At 34.7% G+C, this 16,973-nt stretch overlaps 8 protein-coding genes across 20 annotated transcripts; 4 read left to right on the forward strand and 4 right to left on the reverse strand.

The window, feature by feature from the left end:
- Positions 1 to 42: 42 nt before the first annotated feature.
- On the forward strand, positions 43 to 1,650 carry LOC117601016 (endoplasmic reticulum-Golgi intermediate compartment protein 2). Its single transcript, XM_034317218.2, has 5 exons — positions 43 to 184; positions 257 to 629; positions 707 to 957; positions 1,036 to 1,296; positions 1,363 to 1,650. Exons 1-5 carry the CDS (start codon positions 82 to 84, stop codon positions 1,551 to 1,553), a joined length of 1,179 nt encoding a protein of 392 aa, XP_034173109.1. The 5' UTR covers positions 43 to 81; the 3' UTR covers positions 1,554 to 1,650.
- A 139-nt stretch (positions 1,651 to 1,789) lies between these two features.
- Positions 1,790 to 2,567, forward strand: LOC117600690 (uncharacterized). Its single transcript, XM_034316435.2, has 3 exons — positions 1,790 to 2,114; positions 2,201 to 2,267; positions 2,473 to 2,567. The coding sequence occupies exons 1-3, from the start codon at positions 2,016 to 2,018 to the stop codon at positions 2,559 to 2,561; spliced, it is 255 nt and encodes an 84-aa protein (XP_034172326.1). The 5' UTR covers positions 1,790 to 2,015; the 3' UTR covers positions 2,562 to 2,567.
- An 82-nt stretch (positions 2,568 to 2,649) lies between these two features.
- Fam92 (CBY1 interacting BAR domain containing protein Fam92) lies at positions 2,650 to 4,630 on the reverse strand. 5 transcript variants are annotated; one of them, XM_034317232.2, is made up of 9 exons: positions 4,475 to 4,630; positions 4,290 to 4,391; positions 4,079 to 4,207; positions 3,835 to 4,015; positions 3,535 to 3,759; positions 3,396 to 3,428; positions 3,131 to 3,292; positions 2,957 to 3,064; positions 2,650 to 2,883 (listed from the first exon to the last, which is right to left on the reverse strand). In XM_034317232.2, exons 1-9 carry the CDS (start codon positions 4,504 to 4,506, stop codon positions 2,764 to 2,766), a joined length of 1,092 nt encoding a protein of 363 aa, XP_034173123.1. In that variant the 5' UTR covers positions 4,507 to 4,630; the 3' UTR covers positions 2,650 to 2,763. The 5 variants fall into 5 exon arrangements, with proteins under 5 accessions (XP_034173123.1, XP_034173126.1, XP_034173124.1 ...); XM_034317235.2 differs by having other exon boundaries at positions 4,286 to 4,391; positions 4,475 to 4,618; XM_034317233.2 differs by lacking the exon at positions 3,396 to 3,428.
- Positions 4,631 to 4,758: 128 nt separating this feature from the next.
- On the reverse strand, positions 4,759 to 6,646 carry Sergef (secretion regulating guanine nucleotide exchange factor). Of its 2 annotated transcripts, XM_034317223.2 has the most exons (6): positions 6,506 to 6,646; positions 6,077 to 6,230; positions 5,663 to 5,992; positions 5,372 to 5,596; positions 5,151 to 5,303; positions 4,759 to 5,077 (listed from the first exon to the last, which is right to left on the reverse strand). In XM_034317223.2, the coding sequence occupies exons 1-6, from the start codon at positions 6,527 to 6,529 to the stop codon at positions 4,911 to 4,913; spliced, it is 1,053 nt and encodes a 350-aa protein (XP_034173114.1). In that variant the 5' UTR covers positions 6,530 to 6,646; the 3' UTR covers positions 4,759 to 4,910. The 2 variants fall into 2 exon arrangements, with proteins under 2 accessions (XP_034173114.1, XP_034173112.1); XM_034317221.2 differs by having other exon boundaries at positions 5,663 to 6,230.
- A 180-nt stretch (positions 6,647 to 6,826) lies between these two features.
- LOC117601013 (cell division cycle protein 23 homolog) lies at positions 6,827 to 9,333 on the forward strand. 2 transcript variants are annotated; one of them, XM_034317207.2, is made up of 8 exons: positions 6,827 to 6,967; positions 7,055 to 7,716; positions 7,788 to 7,967; positions 8,044 to 8,208; positions 8,281 to 8,527; positions 8,597 to 8,861; positions 8,939 to 9,085; positions 9,215 to 9,333. In XM_034317207.2, the coding sequence occupies exons 1-7, from the start codon at positions 6,867 to 6,869 to the stop codon at positions 9,047 to 9,049; spliced, it is 1,731 nt and encodes a 576-aa protein (XP_034173098.1). In that variant the 5' UTR covers positions 6,827 to 6,866; the 3' UTR covers positions 9,050 to 9,085; positions 9,215 to 9,333. The 2 variants fall into 2 exon arrangements, with proteins under 2 accessions (XP_034173098.1, XP_034173099.1); XM_034317208.1 differs by having other exon boundaries at positions 6,837 to 6,971.
- Positions 9,225 to 11,629, reverse strand: LOC117601009 (uncharacterized). Its single transcript, XM_034317202.2, has 3 exons — positions 11,258 to 11,629; positions 9,771 to 11,066; positions 9,225 to 9,695 (listed from the first exon to the last, which is right to left on the reverse strand). Exons 1-3 carry the CDS (start codon positions 11,318 to 11,320, stop codon positions 9,225 to 9,227), a joined length of 1,830 nt encoding a protein of 609 aa, XP_034173093.2. The 5' UTR covers positions 11,321 to 11,629.
- Positions 11,630 to 12,852: 1,223 nt separating this feature from the next.
- Positions 12,853 to 14,873, forward strand: LOC117601023 (uncharacterized). 3 transcript variants are annotated; one of them, XR_004580579.2, is made up of 6 exons: positions 12,853 to 13,284; positions 13,495 to 13,935; positions 14,011 to 14,113; positions 14,320 to 14,420; positions 14,507 to 14,668; positions 14,772 to 14,873. XR_004580579.2 is itself a non-coding variant. In XM_034317237.2 (6 exons), the coding sequence occupies exons 1-6, from the start codon at positions 13,105 to 13,107 to the stop codon at positions 14,783 to 14,785; spliced, it is 867 nt and encodes a 288-aa protein (XP_034173128.2). In that variant the 5' UTR covers positions 12,853 to 13,104; the 3' UTR covers positions 14,786 to 14,873. The 3 variants fall into 3 exon arrangements, 2 of the variants coding, with proteins under 2 accessions (XP_034173128.2, XP_034173129.2); XM_034317237.2 differs by having other exon boundaries at positions 14,507 to 14,534; XM_034317238.2 differs by having other exon boundaries at positions 12,854 to 13,284; positions 14,507 to 14,573; positions 14,779 to 14,873.
- An 82-nt stretch (positions 14,874 to 14,955) lies between these two features.
- Positions 14,956 to 16,936, reverse strand: LOC117601021 (CBY1-interacting BAR domain-containing protein 1-A-like). Of its 5 annotated transcripts, none has more exons than XM_034317227.2 (9): positions 16,781 to 16,936; positions 16,596 to 16,697; positions 16,385 to 16,513; positions 16,141 to 16,321; positions 15,841 to 16,065; positions 15,702 to 15,734; positions 15,437 to 15,598; positions 15,263 to 15,370; positions 14,956 to 15,189 (listed from the first exon to the last, which is right to left on the reverse strand). In XM_034317227.2, the coding sequence occupies exons 1-9, from the start codon at positions 16,810 to 16,812 to the stop codon at positions 15,070 to 15,072; spliced, it is 1,092 nt and encodes a 363-aa protein (XP_034173118.1). In that variant the 5' UTR covers positions 16,813 to 16,936; the 3' UTR covers positions 14,956 to 15,069. The 5 variants fall into 5 exon arrangements, with proteins under 5 accessions (XP_034173118.1, XP_034173121.1, XP_034173119.1 ...); XM_034317230.2 differs by having other exon boundaries at positions 16,592 to 16,697; positions 16,781 to 16,924; XM_034317228.2 differs by lacking the exon at positions 15,702 to 15,734.
- Positions 16,937 to 16,973: the final 37 nt, after the last annotated feature.

Here is a 16,973-nt window from a genome sequence, read left to right on the forward strand (position 1 = left end):
TTTTATGTATGATACAGGTTAAGTGGTAATAAATAAGTATTACTCCATCTTCGTTATACTTGAATTTTTAAAATTGTTAAGATGTTAAGAAGACGAAATGTGAACATTAAAACTGTCAAGGAACTGGATGGATTTCCCAAGGTTCCTGAACCTTATGTTGATAAGACTGCAGTTGGAGGAACATGTAAGCTTTATGCTACATAATTCAGTGTTTTGTTTATACCCAATAATAACATTTTATGTTTTTAATTTACAGTTTCCATATTTACCATATGTACTATTGCATATCTCATAATAGCTGAAACAAATTATTATCTTGATAGCAGATTACAATTCAAATTTGAACCAGATACAGACATTGATGCAAAATTAAAAATAAACATTGACATAACTGTTGCTATGCCATGTGGTCGTATTGGTGCTGATGTTTTAGATTCAACAAATCAAAATATGGTAGGACATGAATCCTTAGAAGAAGAAGACACATGGTGGGAATTAACACAAGAACAAAGAGCTCATTTTGAAGCTTTGAAACACATGAATTCTTATTTAAGAGAAGAATATCATGCTATTCATGAACTATTATGGAAATCTAATCAAGTTACCTTGTATAGTGAAATGCCAAAACGGTATGTGAATTGTATTTAAACACTGTTATGGTTTTGTTTTAGGAATCCCATTTATGTTATGATTATATATGTTTTAGAACTCATCAACCTTCATATCCACCAAATGCATGCCGTATACATGGCACTTTAAATGTTAATAAAGTAGCTGGAAATTTTCATATAACAGCTGGAAAATCATTATCTATCCCCAGAGGACATATACATATTTCAGCATTCATGACTGATAGGGATTATAACTTTACTCACAGGATAAATAAGTTTTCATTTGGTGGACCTAGCCCAGGTGTTGTTCATCCATTAGAAGGGGATGAAAAAATTGCTGATAACAGTAAGTTTATGTGACATATAGAAGATGAATATGAGTTTTGTGAAATCTATTATTAATAAAAAACAATTGTTTTTTTAGATATGATTTTATATCAGTATTTTGTAGAAATAGTTCCCACAGATATACAAACTTTACTAAGTACTTCTAAAACTTATCAGTATAGTGTAAAGGATCATCAAAGACCTATTGATCATCAAAAAGGATCTCATGGAATTCCCGGGATCTTTTTCAAGTATGATATGAGTGCACTTAAAATAAAAGTTACCCAACAACGCGATACAGTATCCCAGTTTTTAGTAAAATTGTGTGCTACAGTTGGAGGTATTTTTGTTACAAGTGGTAAGTACCTTCGTTTAAATAATTCGCGTTTTATTGAAAATATTTTTAATACATTAAATTTTACAGGATTAGTAAAGAACATTGTTCAGTATTTTTGGTACATAGTATGCTGCAAGTTTCTAACGCCTAAAGAAAACAAAAATGACCAAATGTTTTCAACCCCAGTTGTTGGTACTAACTATCAAATACCTGGAACAATAAATCTATTAAATGTTCCAATACCAAATAACGTGGATATCATGTTTCAGGCTAAATAAAAATAACTTTATTTTAAAATGAAAATGACAATGAATGATTTATTTGTAACAATTTTGTAAATAATAAATTAATAATAACAATTTTATATTTATGAATTATAGTTGTTTTTCTTAACAATTTGTATAATAGGTCTATTTGCGAATTTCTGGTTCCCCTAGCAGCAAGTGGGAGAAGCAGCAGGTTCCCTCTCCTGTTAATTTCCTCCAATGAAATGGTTTATTAGAACAGAAAGTATAAGAAAGAAATGACAAGGAGATGAATGGCACGAATGGTAGTAGGAAAGTTTGATCGAAAGATGACATTTTATTCACATTTATTAAATCAATGCATTAATGTTGTACGATATGCGTAGCAAAAGATTAGTCGGCTGAAAATCTTCGCATGCGCTCGTCCGAACTATTTAAGAGAACGAAATTTATTTCATTCTCAAATAAAATTAAGGAAACGTAAATTGTTTAGAAATGGCAGATATTAAACCAGATCATAAAGTTGAAGATACTGATAATTATGGAATGGGTAATAATGCGGAACCAAAAAATATGCAAGAATTGACAGAATATGTAAGTATAGGCCGATGTATTGTTGTGTCATTTGTTGTAACTCAATGTTACGATTCCTTGTTTATATTTTCTTTTTTTATTTTTAGGTACAAACACTACTACAAAATATGCAGGGTAAATTTCAAACAATGTCAGATCAAATTCTTGGAAAAAATATCCTTTTCTAAGCCTTTTTTTACAAACATGCTTCCTTAAATAACCTCAAAAAATGTAATGGTTATGAACGCCGAAATGTTTATTTTATGAAAGTGAGAACTAATATATAAAAAAAAGAAGTTATTTAAGGAAATTTTATATTTACTTTAACAGTTTTGTACTCGGAATGTTAATTATTATAACTATCCTTAATAGAAAATACTAGATGAAATGGGAAACAGGATAGATGATCTAGAAAAGAACATCACAGACCTAATGACACAGGCTGGTGTAGAAGGAGGTGAAAAATGATCATATCTATTATAAGATTGATTTTGATATACAAACAAAAACATTTTTAATATTGGTTAATGCTATTGGTCAAGAATGATATCTAAAGGTTATTGATATGTACTTTTAGTTATAAAAGAAATAAATCACCTTTTTTGCAGTAAAGTAATCCAATCTAATCTACATTTTCTTTTTTCTTGTTAAATAAAAACGGGAGACATACTTAATTATACTTAATAATCATAGGCTTTGTTAAAAACTTCTGATATGCAGGAATTGGGGGTATTGCTTTAAATATAAATTTGCGTGGACCATCATGTTTAGAATCTGTTTGCAGTTTAATCTACAATTGTATAAAATATTAAATGGAATTAATGAAATATACATAATTACATAGATTTATGCCTGATTCTCACAGGTTTATCTTTAATAGATTCAGAGTCTGTTTCTTCTGAACTCTCTTTATATTCCTCAATTTGTACAGATTCTGAAGAGTTGGTTTTTAAACTAGATTTTGCAGAATCCTATAAATAAATGTTCATTAATAACCATACACAATTATTACATATCAAGTTAAAATGAAGACCTACCGTGGACCCCGTCGCACGGGTATCTAATTTCTGTGAAATGATGGGAGAAGAAGTAAAACGACTAGCCAAATTAGTTAGAGAATAAGCTTGTCTAAATGAAGTTCGTTCAACGGTAGCCAATCTTGCAACAGAATCCGGAACACGCATCACTTCACGAAATTCCTAAATTCAATCATTAAATCTATTAGTTTAAATAATAAAAGTATCTGATGTATGTCATCCTCATAATACTAAATTAAATGTGGTAAGCAGAATAATATTTTACCCCATTCATACTTCCTCTCATTGTCTGAAAGTCCTGTGAGAAAAGTATCAGTATGACGCTAATTTAAAATCACCTATGAAACTTTAAAACTTATTTAATGCATAACAAAATTATATTTAATACGTCAGTAACATCTTACCTCTAGATCTTTAACTTCATCGATTTCACTAACGTCTTGATAAGCTTTCGTCAATAACTCCAAAGCTTTTGCGTGAAAACTTAACTCGATAGCAACAAAATCTAACAGTAAGGTTTTTAAGTCATGTAATTTCCTTTTTTCGAATGAATCAATTTGCTCTTCCAACCCCTTTACAACTCTTGAAACTTCGACGGAAGCTTTCATTAATTCCGATTCAGCTTGTGACTGTATTCATATTTAAGAATATAAAATACATTGCAAATCGTGAACAATTTAATATGAATATTAATATAAGGATACGATCATTTGTCTGTTTCTAGGATTTCTTTCTCTGAGCCTGTCCAGATGTCTTTTCCTAGTTAACTCTTTGTCTCGTGCCGCAAAGGTATTTTTCACGTCATCACGAGCATGTTTACAGATAGTCGCATATTGAGAAAGCGGAGCAATTATTTTTGCATCGAATCTTTGTACTTTGGCATCACTAATAACATAAAAAATTCTTTTTATTTACACCTTTTCATGATTTAGCGAAACGAACGCGTACCTGTAGTCGCCTATCACCGAGAGAGTCGCTGAAAAGTTCGTCAATCCTGTAGAAAGTGATCGATTTATATTTTCCGAATGAGCGTAGGTCTGAATTACTTTTGCAATTTCATCGCCTTTATCGCGCAATCTGAAAGTATATTTATAAATATAAAGAAATAAAATAATCGATATATAGGGGTACATATATCGGATTGCTGTTACCGACAAACCTTGCCGCTTTTCTTGCATATGCCGCAAACGTCACGCATAATTCTGCGAAATGTTTCTCCACGTTGGATATTCGATCCTGTACAAATTTCGCTTCTTGTTCCCTGACAAAGACGACAAAATAATGAACATAACGTTAAAACATACTTTCAGGTATTTTACAGCCGTGTAATCTGAAAATATTTACCATACACTGGTCTGGGATCTTGAACGTAACATCGTGTCATGTGTACGTATGCGTAGTTTTGCAATTTCTTTTTTTTTTCTTAAATCTAAATCGATGTTCGTATGAAAGTGTACTGTTTCTACCGTTTCATTCGCGTGGACTCCCCCACTAAACAGTTTATCGTTGACAGGTGGTGTATTACGACCCGAAGGGAGGTCGATTTTAGTCTATACTAACCGGCCTTTGTCTACCTACCTGCGTAGTTAAGTAAAACTATAGTTTCTTTACACAATGTTTCGAAAGGAATATAGTTCTTTGACCCTTTGCCTGATGATTCATTTTCACGCGACTCCGTACATGCAATTGTTATAAGAACATATTCCAAGAATAGAAATGTGTATAATAAGGATTCAAAGAATGAAAAAAGCATTAAGAAAACGTGTTTCGTCAATAAAATTTATAGCTTCTTTATTACAGCAAACGAATGACCTGCACCGCTACCGATACAAATTCCCGCGTAATTAAACGGAAGTGAAAGTTCTTCCGGAAATTTAACGTCTCTCGTATGACCGTTTCCGCAGTTTCCATGCTCGTTCCAACCCCAACACACAATCCTATCGTTCTCTGCAATATTAAGCATATAATACATTAATATACACGTTGATTTTGAATCCTTTGATGAAAAGTAGAGAAACACCTGTTAAAGCAACGTTATGTTCTGAACCGACAGAAATCTGACGAATTTTCGACTCGTTTTCGAGCCACATAACCTTCCAAGTTGATGATCCTTCGAATTCTTTAACACCTAATTGTCCATACGTATTTCTACCCCACGAAAAAATCTGACCATCTAGAAATAAGTAAATTATCTTTAAAATAATACATGTTACTTATATAATAGATGTAAATTTGAATTACCACTTAATGCAACCGTATGCGACCAGCCACATTGGATCTCAGTCGGTGATTTAAACGGAACGTCTAATAGTTTTATTGGAAAGGATGTATTTGAGAGTATATCAGTATTTAAGCCTAATTGTCCATGTTTATTGTCACCGAAACCATAAAGATCCCCGTTTTCCTCTACTACAATAGTATGACGTTGACCACAGTTAACACTGTGCACATTTGTCAGAGTTGGAACTGTTTACGAAGCAGAATGAAACTCAGGCCATCATGGAAGAAAGGTTTCGTTTCAAAAATGTTTACCTTCTGTGAAAGTGTATGCGGCATTTAAAAGCGGTTCGTTCCTCGACAGACTTAGACCCAATTGTCCTCTATTACCTGCACCCGCTACCAGAACTTTATGATCCTCTGTTATTAGAGCAGTGTGCCTTAGGCCAAAGGAAATCCCTTTAACTTTTCGATCGATTAGAAGTTCAAAAGGTTCGTGCGTCCAACGAAGATTACTCAGGTGTTCCCCCAATTGTCCGAAACAATTCGACCCCCAGAGAAATAAAGTGCCTTCTATTGTCAATGCCGCGGAGCAATCCCAGCCACATGCGATGTCCACGACAACCTTGCCTTCAAGTTTATTATCTAGTTTTCGAAACGAAAGAACATCTTGCTGGGTAGAAAAACCTGCTTGACCTTTATTGTTCCAGCCGCAGGAATAAACGTTACCGTAATCGTCTAAAATTAAGGAGTGACCAGCACCGCCAACTATTTTACGTATTCTTCGGGGTTCTAATGAACATCTGGACAAATCAACTTCTTGGGGTAAAAGACATTCCTCCGAATGAATACCCTGTCCAAGTTGACCATGAGAATTGGCACCCTAAACAGCACATGATTTTTTTCTCTAAATGTAAACCTTATTTTGTCGAGTAATTTAAATTTATGATTGCTCTCCACATTTTGAATGTTCCGCCAAGTCATGGTGTTTCTATTTGAATTTGATCTTATTGACTACGAGTTACATTTTATCAACTGTATCTAATCTATTTTGCAATTTATTATAGATTTTATGTATTTAAATTATTAACGTGATTACATTCGAAATTAAAATGACTGTATATGTAAAATATAGAGTAAAAATGATTAGTACGTTACCCATGAGATTAAACGATAGCTCATCGTTATTTGTAGGTGTGCAAATTATTTCTTATAAAATGGTCGTATTTGATGTTTAAATAATATTTAAATAATAGAATTAAAAACATATCTACAATTTTAAGCTAGATAACTACGTACTAAAGTAAAGATTGAAAGACTCGCGGAACGGATAGGTTAACTTTTTGAGAATACGATGTATAGATGGCGGCAAACATCTTCATGTATACAATTTTTGTATTCAGTTTCTTTATTTAATTCATGAAAACATTGATTCTTTTATGGCGATGTGCAGAATTGTTATTTAGTTAACTATAGTAATTACAGTCATTAGATCAATCATTGATAGGACTTATACGATATGGAAGAACCTATCAAGTTTGATATCAAAGAGGTTAAGTCTGATCTTTTGCGCGCGATAAACGAATGTTCTCAACGTGGATTATTGCACACCACAAAATGGTTTGTACGTTTTTGAAATAAGAGTAAAAAGAGAATTGTTATTTTATTACGGAGAGGGTATAAAAAGTAATTTTTATTTGTTTACAGGCTAGCAGAATTGAGTTATTCCTTAAAAGACGTCAAACCAAATGTTCATGACATTACCGCCGATGTGTATTTGTCGGATACAGAAGAAGAAGAGGATACATATATTTTGGCAAAAACGTATTTCGATTTAAAAGAATATGCTAGAGCGGCTTATTTTACCGAACAATGTAAAACTTCGAAAGTTAGATTTCTACATTTATATTCTCGCTACTTATCAGGCGAAAAGAAAAAGATTGATGACATGACTGTAGTGCCCCCGGATCCTTTGAAAAATGATAGTTTAAAATTGTTATGCGCGGATTTGAGGAAAGATCACTTGGATGATAAACTCGATGGTTTTAGTCTTTATCTCTTTGGTGTAACTTTGAAAAAGCTACAACTTACCAGAGAAGCTATGGATGTGTTGGTCGAGGCAGTCCACAAACAACCAATGCATTGGGGATCATGGTTAGAATTAGCTTCTTTAATTATTGATAGAGAAAAACTGGAAAATCTATGTCTACCTGATCATTGGATGAAACACTTCTTTATGGCTCACATGTATTTAGAGTTGCAACTGATCGACGAAGGTTTAGCTTTATATTATGAATTACAGTCAATGGGGTTCAAGAAAAATGGATATGTGCTTGCTCAAACTGCAATTGCAGTACATTACAGGAGAGGTAGATCAGTTTCTAAATGATTGCAAATAGGATTCACACTCTTATACTGAATTGGGATATTTTCCTTTCAGATGTTGACAATGCGATAGAGACATTTAAAAGGATAATAAAAGAAGATCCTTACTGTTTAGATAATATGGATACATATTCTAATTTACTTTATGTAAAAGAAATGAAAGTTGAACTAGCATACTTAGCTCACAGAGCAACAGAAATAGATAAATACAGATTAGAAACATGTTGCATAGTAGGTAAGTTTCCTGTACCATCGGAAACATCTAAATCGAAGACATTATGTTTTTATCTGGTAGAATTAATATTCTCTAGGAAATTACTATAGTTTAAGAGGAGATCATCAAAAGGCAGTGATGTATTTCCATAGGGCATTGAAATTAAATCCGCAGTATCTTTCGGCTTGGACGTTACTTGGTCATGAATTCATGGAGATGAAAAATACGAACGGTGCCATTCATAGCTACCGCCAAGCTATTGGTTCGTAGTAAGAGAATTATCTTAAGTCAAAAGAAAGTATTTATCTATTTAGCAATTCTTTTGTTTGTATAGAAATGAATAAGCGAGATTACAGAGCATGGTATGGCTTGGGTCAAACATACGAAATTTTAAAAATGCCCTTTTATGCGCTCTACTATTATAAACAGGCTCAGCTTTTGAGGCCACATGATAGTAGAATGGTGCTAGCTTTAGGAGAAGCGTACGAAAAGCAAGATAAAATACAAGATGCGCTGAAGTGTTATTATAAAGCATGTAATGTTGGCGATATCGAGGGAATGGCACTGTTGAAACTAGCTACGTATGTATTGCAACTCAGGATTATTTAAGATTTACAATTAAATACACGCTCGTATGCCTTATATTACAGATTGTATGAAAAGTTAGGTGAACATGATCATGCGGCAGCAGCTTATACCGATTTCGTGATGGATGAATTTAGAAATGCGGACAGGACCGATTTAAGTCACGCGTATAAGTATTTAACTCAGTATCACTTAAAACGAGAACAATTAGATCAGGCAAATCACTATGCCCAGAAATGTTTACAATTTGATGAAACGAAGGAAGAAGCTAAAACACTATTGAGAACGATTGCTCAGAAAAGAGTAAAAGTTGAAGAAACTTCGATGGTGGTAATTGAGCACCGTTTAATGCATCTATGTAAGAAACGATCATTATCAGCGTATTTCTAATTTTACATCAATTACAGGTGGAAGATATGAATGAAACGGATCCCGTTATTGAACAAGGAGAAAGGCCAGATACTACACCAGGAAGTCAGTTATCACCGATGAACTTGTCATTCATGCCAACACCGTAAGATAAGGGAACGATAGTGAATCGTTTTTCTCGCTTTGTACGTTGTATATATTTTTAATAAACGTTTAAAAATCAAATGATAAATTTCTTCATAACAAATTTTTATTCATGTTACTTTCTGTACAAACATGTGCATTTATAAATGTATATTTTCTTTTTTTTCTAGTATAACAATATCACCGGTAGTAGTTGTTCCTCAAAATATTATTTAAGATCTTCGAAGAACTAACATTGACAGGTAAGTCCATAAATTCAGGATAGTCATAATAGAGATGTCTCATAGGCGAAGGTGCTGGCGGCACAATCGAACAGTTAGGACAATCAGGGTTTGGTCGTGGCACTATAAAATGTTTGGAACTGTTACCGATGTAAGGCAATAACGGTGGATTCTGAGGTAATTCCGGAAAGCCAGGCGGAGGACGAGAACGCGTTCGAAAATTATTCGTATTATCCAATGAGTTCGTACGCGATCGTCCAATCACGATATCCACATCTGGGGTTGTTAACGCACGCTCGTCAAAACCAAGATCCGTCGACGACGATGATGTACTGGAACGTGATATTCGTTTACGTATAATTTTCGGCAATCCATCGTTGGAGTCTTCAGTGTCTGCTACGTAATTCAATTCTCGTTCCACGTTTTTATCCTGAAAAAGAACAATAGCCTGTTAGACCAACAAACAAGAACTCATTACAAAAGGAAAACAGAGTAGCAAATGTACCTTCATGATATTAAAATGCAACCTGCGACTTGTACGTTTGTTGCAAAGTTTCGCGTCAATGGGAGTCATTTCAACATCATCGTTCGAAAATGCGCTGTCCGTTTGCGTGGCTATTTCTTTATATTTCACATCATTCCGTTTCGTTTCTTTATTCTTCGCCGTTGTCCTCGAAGCTCGCGATTCATGTTTACTCGGAGTGTCGTGCCGAGAACTTCGTTTTTCTTCACGAACTTTATTTCCACTCCTGCGTTCGCTTTCTCTCTCATTTTTATCTTCCTCGTGAGACACTTTCCTTCTTTTACTATTAATGCTAAAATCCGACGGTTGTTTCTTCTTATACTCCTTCGCGTTACCCTCTGGCTTTTTCTTCGAATGAATCGCAACCGTGGAATTGGTCTTGTAATAAAGAAAATTATTCTGCATCGTTTTCTCGCGTTTGAAAGAGGACGATTTAACAAACGAGGAAGTAAACTCGTCCTCCGAGGAGGTGCATTGCTTTTGAAAGATCCGGGAAATTTCTTCATCCACGGATGAATTGCTATCTTGCTCCTCGACGTTCATCTTCGAAGCTATATTCTCTTTGTTATTTTGAAATTGTTTTTCAGTCACTCGATAATCCCGCGGTAGGTTCAGCGGGATATGCGTCTTGTCATAATGTAGTTCCTCCATTGATACATCCATAGGTTCTTCCGACGCCCTGTGCGACATAGTTCTATCGAGATTATCGTAATCTATCGACATGTTCATTGCCAATGTGTTATTCGCGGTGCTCCATTGTTCACCAGAGGAATCGGAATCTTCTTCGGCGGTTACCATTTCGTCAGCGGATTCATCCTTGTCACGGCTTCTCTTTTCTTTCGAATTTTTCACACATGATACTGCGTCTTTTCTTTCATCCACCAAATCGCGATCAGACTTGGATCTACCAGACTTTTCCGAAGACTTGATACTGGTAGCTTCTCTCGGCGTCTTCTTTTCTTCACGCTCCTTTACTTTCTTCTCTTCTTTTTCTGCTTCATCGCGTTTCCTGCTGGGTTCTGCGGGCTTTTCGGACGCGATGGGTTTCGTGCTCGTTCCAAATATACAGAAACGTAAAAGATGCAGAGGGAAGAGAATGTATTTGATACCACTCTCGATGATGCCTCCGCTCATCGAATGAAGAACTTCGATCGATGGCATCATGTTTTCTTGTTTCGTTTTCAAATCTTTCCTTGGTATTTCTCGTGGGAACGGGCTGTACCGCTTACTGCTGGTCACGGTTTTCAACGAGTCTCTTACACTGGACGCCGCAGCTTCCTATCAAAATACCAATTTACACAATATTAGAATATTTCACGAAATACGTTCGTTCAAACGTAATTTCGAACGCGTGGTTTTCAATAACAAGAGACACTCAGGCTAAGATTAAGTCTGCACGGGCGATTGTGGAAAATTAGAAAATATCGAGCATTGATTGTATTGCATCGTTCGCGAAAGCGTGTACTTACGTTATCGACTTCCGAGCACTGACGCCTGTTTCTTCTGCTTGTGCTTTTATTTTCCTTCGGCATGATTACTGACACTTCGCTCTTGCTATCACCACCGGACAGAAATACTCTGCCACTTTGGATACTCGCTTTCTGGACACCGAGCAGTGTACGTTACACCTAGGAAATCACGAATGAAATGGAAATGCAGTGAACTGTGATTTTGTACGAAAGCCAGACAATGGTACCCCTGTATTATGATTGGTAGTTTGGTAAACGAAGAAAAAGAAACTTCGTGTTAGAACCTCAAAGGGACGAAGGGTAATTATCCCTTCTGACGACTATTGACCGTAGTGTTTTGTACTCTTACGCTTTCAGGTCAATTCGCTCCCTCGACACCTTATTGCTTATTATTAGACACCCGGATCAGATCATGGTCTACCTGTTTTCTTTTTTATTAAATAATCATTAATTTTCTATTTTACACGGTTTACATGTTTCAATTTTTATAACACAAAATATCCGTCATCGATTGAGTGAAGTTAACGAGGGAGTTTAAGGTAAAGGGCATTGTACGTGCGACCTTTTCGATTCTACCTGCCATCATAATCCCTTCTTTTCTTTCGAGGAATTAGAATTGAAAATTGGGGTCGTTTAAAGTTCCAGCTACGTTATTCTTGCAAGGTTTCCTTTTTTCGTGCAGTGAAATTGTCACGAAGAAAGTACAGTATGATGCACAATTTTAATATCAAAAAGGGGGTATTTCGAGGATTTCGCAGTATTACAGAATTTTTCTCATGTACTTTGATGTGCTTGCGATGGTAAAATCTTAACGATTACAGAATACTGTTATAAGATGCAGGCTCACACAAGCATGCAGACACGCGAGAATGCACGCACGCTACCTACGCATTGCACGTGGCAATTGACAGCTGTGCACACCTGTATGCACACGAGCGTGAGCACGCAAGCATGCAGAGAGCTCTTGCTTTATCATTTTACCACCTTACCATTTTTCGTTATCTTTTAATTCATTCTATTGCAAAATTTCGTTTCAAGTATTCTATTCAAATTAAAAATATCAAGGGATGGAATATTTCAATTAGCTACGTTTATAGTAGCAAATATGTCATGAGTCAACAATGTGTCACTTAAGTTTGTAATAGTAATATTATAGATTTGCTAAGTAGTAAGAAATATTTTTTTTTTTAATACTTTTTTTTCTTTACTCCGTTGTTTGATCTATCGGATTATAGCATAGAAGCAGATAGAGAGCAACATATTATTGGTTCAACGAGAAATCATACCTATCGCGCAACGAGATTTCGTTTGTACTGCGCATGCTTCGTCTGCGCAAGCGCAAAATGGCGCCGCGTAATATACCCAGCGGTCTTATATTCAGTATACTCTTCGACCTTCGACGTTATCAGTTGTTTGAAACAAGCTGCTTCTTTTATTATATATTTTTGTACGCCGTGTATATGACCATGAAGATAGAAGCAAGACTAGAGGGCCTCCCTGAGCTGCGCGAAACAGGTATGTTTTCTCGTTGAACGAATAATAATGTTTCGATGGTGGTTTCTAAGGTCGCGCGCAATTCAACAGAGCATGGCCGCCATATTGACTATATTCTCCCAACCCAGCACCAAGGATGTTTGTGCGTGCCTGGCACGACTGCTGTTACATCGCGGTCGTTGCCGTCGTCATCGCTGTCGTTGTCATTCTCGTTGTCGTTGTTATTCCTGTTGTCATCGTCGACTTTGTTACTCTCGTTGAATTGTAATTGTCATTGACGGATTCGAGCGTCGTGTAATCCGCGACACAGTGTTAACATTTTTGATAGAATTGACACTTGCTGTCCGTGAGATATGTCAAATCAAATATGTCTAAAATGGAACAGTTTTTTAAACAACATCGCCACGAGCTTCGAAAGCCTTTGGGAAGAAAAAGGTCTGGTGGATGTGACATTGGCAAGCAATGGACGGTGTCTTAAGGCGCATAAAGTGATTCTCTCGGCTAGCAGTCCTTTTTTCAAGAAAGTTTTCCAGGTTGACTTTCTACGTTATTTTCTTTTTTTAATTTCTTCGACCTTTTGACAATTGTCTCGCTGTCAATCAAAAGTCATTGTCAATCTATATTTAATTGATAAGACATGATAGAGAATTGTATAAAACAAATGTGTTGTATGCTAGTTGAGGTTAACCTATTAACCAATAAATTAACCTGCTAACCCATTATTCTAATCTCTATTGTTACAGACAAATCCCTGTCGCCATCTTGTTATAATATTTAAAGGTGTGCACTTCAGCGAATTGCAAGCATTACTTATATTTATATATAAAGGGGAGGTAAATATAGAGCAGAAAAATTTACCAGCCCTGTTGGAAGCTGCAGAGGCCTTGCAAATTCGTGGGCTTTCCGGGGGAGATATATTTGCTAAAGAATCGTATAAAAAATTAGCAGAACTGGAGCAGGCAGTGGAAGAAAGTGTGGTAACAGCTAAGGAAGAAACTTCAAGAAAGAAACAGAAACTTAATAAACATCAAAATTCTATATTAGAATCAGCATTGACACCTAGAATATCACAGTTAGAAGGGACAGATGAGTCCACAACCAGTGATCAAGGTAAAAAAGAAGGGGATTATCCTCTTCCAAAGAACATGCTTCAAAATCCAATTTATCAGCGTTTGGAAATGAAAGTTAGTAACACTTGAGGATCTTTACATTATAGTAAATTGAATAGTAAACTAACAATTTAATTGATTATGTTTCAGATAGAACCAATAGAAACAGCAGTGGACAATGCTCAGAAACAGCCAGCAACAGATAAAGATCCAGCTGAAAGATTGGACACTGGTCAAAGTGATGGAAATCAAGGTTAGTGACAATTTCAAAATGAAGTTAGATTGGTATTTTATTTGCAGAGTTAATTTTATTTTATAATATTTGCGTGTATTTTATGTGTTCTTCAACATTGCAAAATGTTATTGTTCATATGTGTTTTATGCAAGCATTACATCATAATGCTTATCCAATACCATTAAATGGTATTTGGTATTTCTATTTATGTTTAAATTGTTTAGAAATGGCAGATATTAAACCAGATCATAAAGTTGAAGATACTGATAATTATGGAATGGGTAATAATGCGGAACCAAAAAATATGCAAGAATTGACAGAATATGTAAGTATAGGCCGATGTATTGTTGTGTCATTTGTTGTAACTCAATGTTACGATTCCTTGTTTATATTTTCTTTTTTTATTTTTAGGTACAAACACTACTACAAAATATGCAGGGTAAATTTCAAACAATGTTAGATCAAATTCTTGGAAAAAATATCCTTTTCTAAGCCTTTTTTTACAAACATGCTTCCTTAAATAACCTCAAAAAATGTAATGGTTATGAACGCCGAAATGTTTATTTTATGAAAGTGAGAACTAATATATAAAAAAAAGAAGTTATTTAAGGAAATTTTATATTTACTTTAACAGTTTTGTACTCGGAATGTTAATTATTATAACTATCCTTAATAGAAAATACTAGATGAAATGGGAAACAGGATAGATGATCTAGAAAAGAACATCACAGACCTAATGACACAGGCTGGTGTAGAAGGAGGTGAAAAATGATCATATCTATTATAAGATTGATTTTGATATACAAACAAAAACATTTTTAATATTGGTTAATGCTATTGGTCAAGAATGATATCTAAAGGTTATTGATATGTACTTTTAGTTATAAAAGAAATAAATCACCTTTTTTGCAGTAAAGTAATCCAATCTAATCTACATTTTCTTTTTTCTTGTTAAATAAAAACGGGAGACATACTTAATTATACTTAATAATCATAGGCTTTGTTAAAAACTTCTGATATGCAGGAATTGGGGGTATTGCTTTAAATATAAATTTGCGTGGACCATCATGTTTAGAATCTGTTTGCAGTTTAATCTACAATTGTATAAAATATTAAATGGAATTAATGAAATATACATAATTACATAGATTTATGCCTGATTCTCACAGGTTTATCTTTAATAGATTCAGAGTCTGTTTCTTCTGAACTCTCTTTATATTCCTCAATTTGTACAGATTCTGAAGAGTTGGTTTTTAAACTAGATTTTGCAGAATCCTATAAATAAATGTTCATTAATAACCATACACAATTATTACATATCAAGTTAAAATGAAGACCTACCGTGGACCCCGTCGCACGGGTATCTAATTTCTGTGAAATGATGGGAGAAGAAGTAAAACGACTAGCCAAATTAGTTAGAGAATAAGCTTGTCTAAATGAAGTTCGTTCAACGGTAGCCAATCTTGCAACAGAATCCGGAACACGCATCACTTCACGAAATTCCTAAATTCAATCATTAAATCTATTAGTTTAAATAATAAAAGTATCTGATGTATGTCATCCTCATAATACTAAATTAAATGTGGTAAGCAGAATAATATTTTACCCCATTCATACTTCCTCTCATTGTCTGAAAGTCCTGTGAGAAAAGTATCAGTATGACGCTAATTTAAAATCACCTATGAAACTTTAAAACTTATTTAATGCATAACAAAATTATATTTAATACGTCAGTAACATCTTACCTCTAGATCTTTAACTTCATCGATTTCACTAACGTCTTGATAAGCTTTCGTCAATAACTCCAAAGCTTTTGCGTGAAAACTTAACTCGATAGCAACAAAATCTAACAGTAAGGTTTTTAAGTCATGTAATTTCCTTTTTTCGAATGAATCAATTTGCTCTTCCAACCCCTTTACAACTCTTGAAACTTCGACGGAAGCTTTCATTAATTCCGATTCAGCTTGTGACTGTATTCATATTTAAGAATATAAAATACATTGCAAATCGTGAACAATTTAATATGAATATTAATATAAGGATACGATCATTTGTCTGTTTCTAGGATTTCTTTCTCTGAGCCTGTCCAGATGTCTTTTCCTAGTTAACTCTTTGTCTCGTGCCGCAAAGGTATTTTTCACGTCATCACGAGCATGTTTACAGATAGTCGCATATTGAGAAAGCGGAGCAATTATTTTTGCATCGAATCTTTGTACTTTGGCATCACTAATAACATAAAAAATTCTTTTTATTTACACCTTTTCATGATTTAGCGAAACGAACGCGTACCTGTAGTCGCCTATCACCGAGAGAGTCGCTGAAAAGTTCGTCAATCCTGTAGAAAGTGATCGATTTATATTTTCCGAATGAGCGTAGGTCTGAATTACTTTTGCAATTTCATCGCCTTTATCGCGCAATCTGAAAGTATATTTATAAATATAAAGAAATAAAATAATCGATATATAGGGGTACATATATCGGATTGCTGTTACCGACAAACCTTGCCGCTTTTCTTGCATATGCCGCAAACGTCACGCATAATTCTGCGAAATGTTTCTCCACGTTGGATATTCGATCCTGTACAAATTTCGCTTCTTGTTCCCTGACAAAGACGACAAAATAATGAACATAACGTTAAAACATACTTTCAGGTATTTTACAGCCGTGTAATCTGAAAATATTTACCATACACTGGTCTGGGATCTTGAACGTAACATCGTGTCATGTGTACGTATGCGTAGTTTTGCAATTTCTTTTTTTTTTCTTAAATCTAAATCGATGTTCGTATGAAAGTGTACTGTTTCTACCGTTTCATTCGCGTGGACTCCCCCACTAAACAGTTTATCGTTGACAGGTGGTGTATTACGACCCGAAGGGA

This window comes from Osmia lignaria, chromosome 16 (assembly GCF_051020975.1).
Source record: "Osmia lignaria lignaria isolate PbOS001 chromosome 16, iyOsmLign1, whole genome shotgun sequence".
Lineage (NCBI taxonomy): Eukaryota > Metazoa > Arthropoda > Insecta > Hymenoptera > Megachilidae > Osmia > Osmia lignaria.

Bases quoted from the DNA above. Each gene is read 5' to 3' on its own strand.
- Sergef (XM_034317221.2), bottom strand. From the start codon at position 6,529: ATGAGCTATCGTTTAATCTCATGG. The intron at 6,231-6,505 runs GTAACGTACTAA...TGTGCTGTTTAG, and splicing joins GCTATCGTTTAATCTCATGG to GGTGCCAATTCTCATGGTCA. The intron at 5,078-5,150 runs GTGTTTCTCTAC...TTAATATTGCAG, and splicing joins ACATAACGTTGCTTTAACAG to AGAACGATAGGATTGTGTGT.
- LOC117600690 (XM_034316435.2), top strand. From the start codon at position 2,016: ATGGCAGATATTAAACCAGATCATAAAGTTGAAGATACTGATAATTAT. The intron at 2,115-2,200 runs GTAAGTATAGGC...TTTTATTTTTAG, and splicing joins TGCAAGAATTGACAGAATAT to GTACAAACACTACTACAAAA. The intron at 2,268-2,472 runs ATATCCTTTTCT...AATAGAAAATAC, and splicing joins AGATCAAATTCTTGGAAAAA to TAGATGAAATGGGAAACAGG.
- LOC117601016 (XM_034317218.2), top strand. From the start codon at position 82: ATGTTAAGAAGACGAAATGTGAACATTAAAACTGTCAAGGAACTGGAT. The intron at 958-1,035 runs GTAAGTTTATGT...TTGTTTTTTTAG, and splicing joins TGAAAAAATTGCTGATAACA to ATATGATTTTATATCAGTAT. The intron at 1,297-1,362 runs GTAAGTACCTTC...TAAATTTTACAG, and splicing joins AGGTATTTTTGTTACAAGTG to GATTAGTAAAGAACATTGTT.
- Fam92 (XM_034317232.2), bottom strand. From the start codon at position 4,506: ATGTTACGTTCAAGATCCCAGACCAGTGTATG. The intron at 3,429-3,534 runs GTAAGATGTTAC...CTTTTCTCACAG, and splicing joins ATGAAGTTAAAGATCTAGAG to GACTTTCAGACAATGAGAGG. The intron at 2,884-2,956 runs GTGAGAATCAGG...ATACAATTGTAG, and splicing joins AATCTATTAAAGATAAACCT to ATTAAACTGCAAACAGATTC.
- LOC117601021 (XM_034317227.2), bottom strand. From the start codon at position 16,812: ATGTTACGTTCAAGATCCCAGACCAGTGTATG. The intron at 16,322-16,384 runs GTACGCGTTCGT...TTATGTTATTAG, and splicing joins TCGGTGATAGGCGACTACAG to TGATGCCAAAGTACAAAGAT. The intron at 16,066-16,140 runs GTATCCTTATAT...ATATGAATACAG, and splicing joins CTAGAAACAGACAAATGATC to TCACAAGCTGAATCGGAATT.
- LOC117601023 (XM_034317238.2), top strand. From the start codon at position 13,105: ATGTCAAATCAAATATGTCTAAAATGGAACAGTTTTTTAAACAACATC. The intron at 13,285-13,494 runs GTTGACTTTCTA...CTATTGTTACAG, and splicing joins TTTTCAAGAAAGTTTTCCAG to ACAAATCCCTGTCGCCATCT. The intron at 14,574-14,778 runs ATATCCTTTTCT...AATAGAAAATAC, and splicing joins AGATCAAATTCTTGGAAAAA to TAGATGAAATGGGAAACAGG.
- LOC117601009 (XM_034317202.2), bottom strand. From the start codon at position 11,320: ATGCCGAAGGAAAATAAAAGCACAAGCAGAAGAAACAGGCGTCAGTGC. The intron at 11,067-11,257 runs GTAAGTACACGC...GTATTTTGATAG, and splicing joins AGTGCTCGGAAGTCGATAAC to GAAGCTGCGGCGTCCAGTGT. The intron at 9,696-9,770 runs GTACATTTGCTA...GTTCTTTTTCAG, and splicing joins TGCATTTTAATATCATGAAG to GATAAAAACGTGGAACGAGA.
- LOC117601013 (XM_034317207.2), top strand. From the start codon at position 6,867: ATGGAAGAACCTATCAAGTTTGATATCAAAGAGGTTAAGTCTGATCTT. The intron at 7,717-7,787 runs GTAGATCAGTTT...TTTTCCTTTCAG, and splicing joins TGCAGTACATTACAGGAGAG to ATGTTGACAATGCGATAGAG. The intron at 7,968-8,043 runs GTAAGTTTCCTG...AATATTCTCTAG, and splicing joins AGAAACATGTTGCATAGTAG to GAAATTACTATAGTTTAAGA.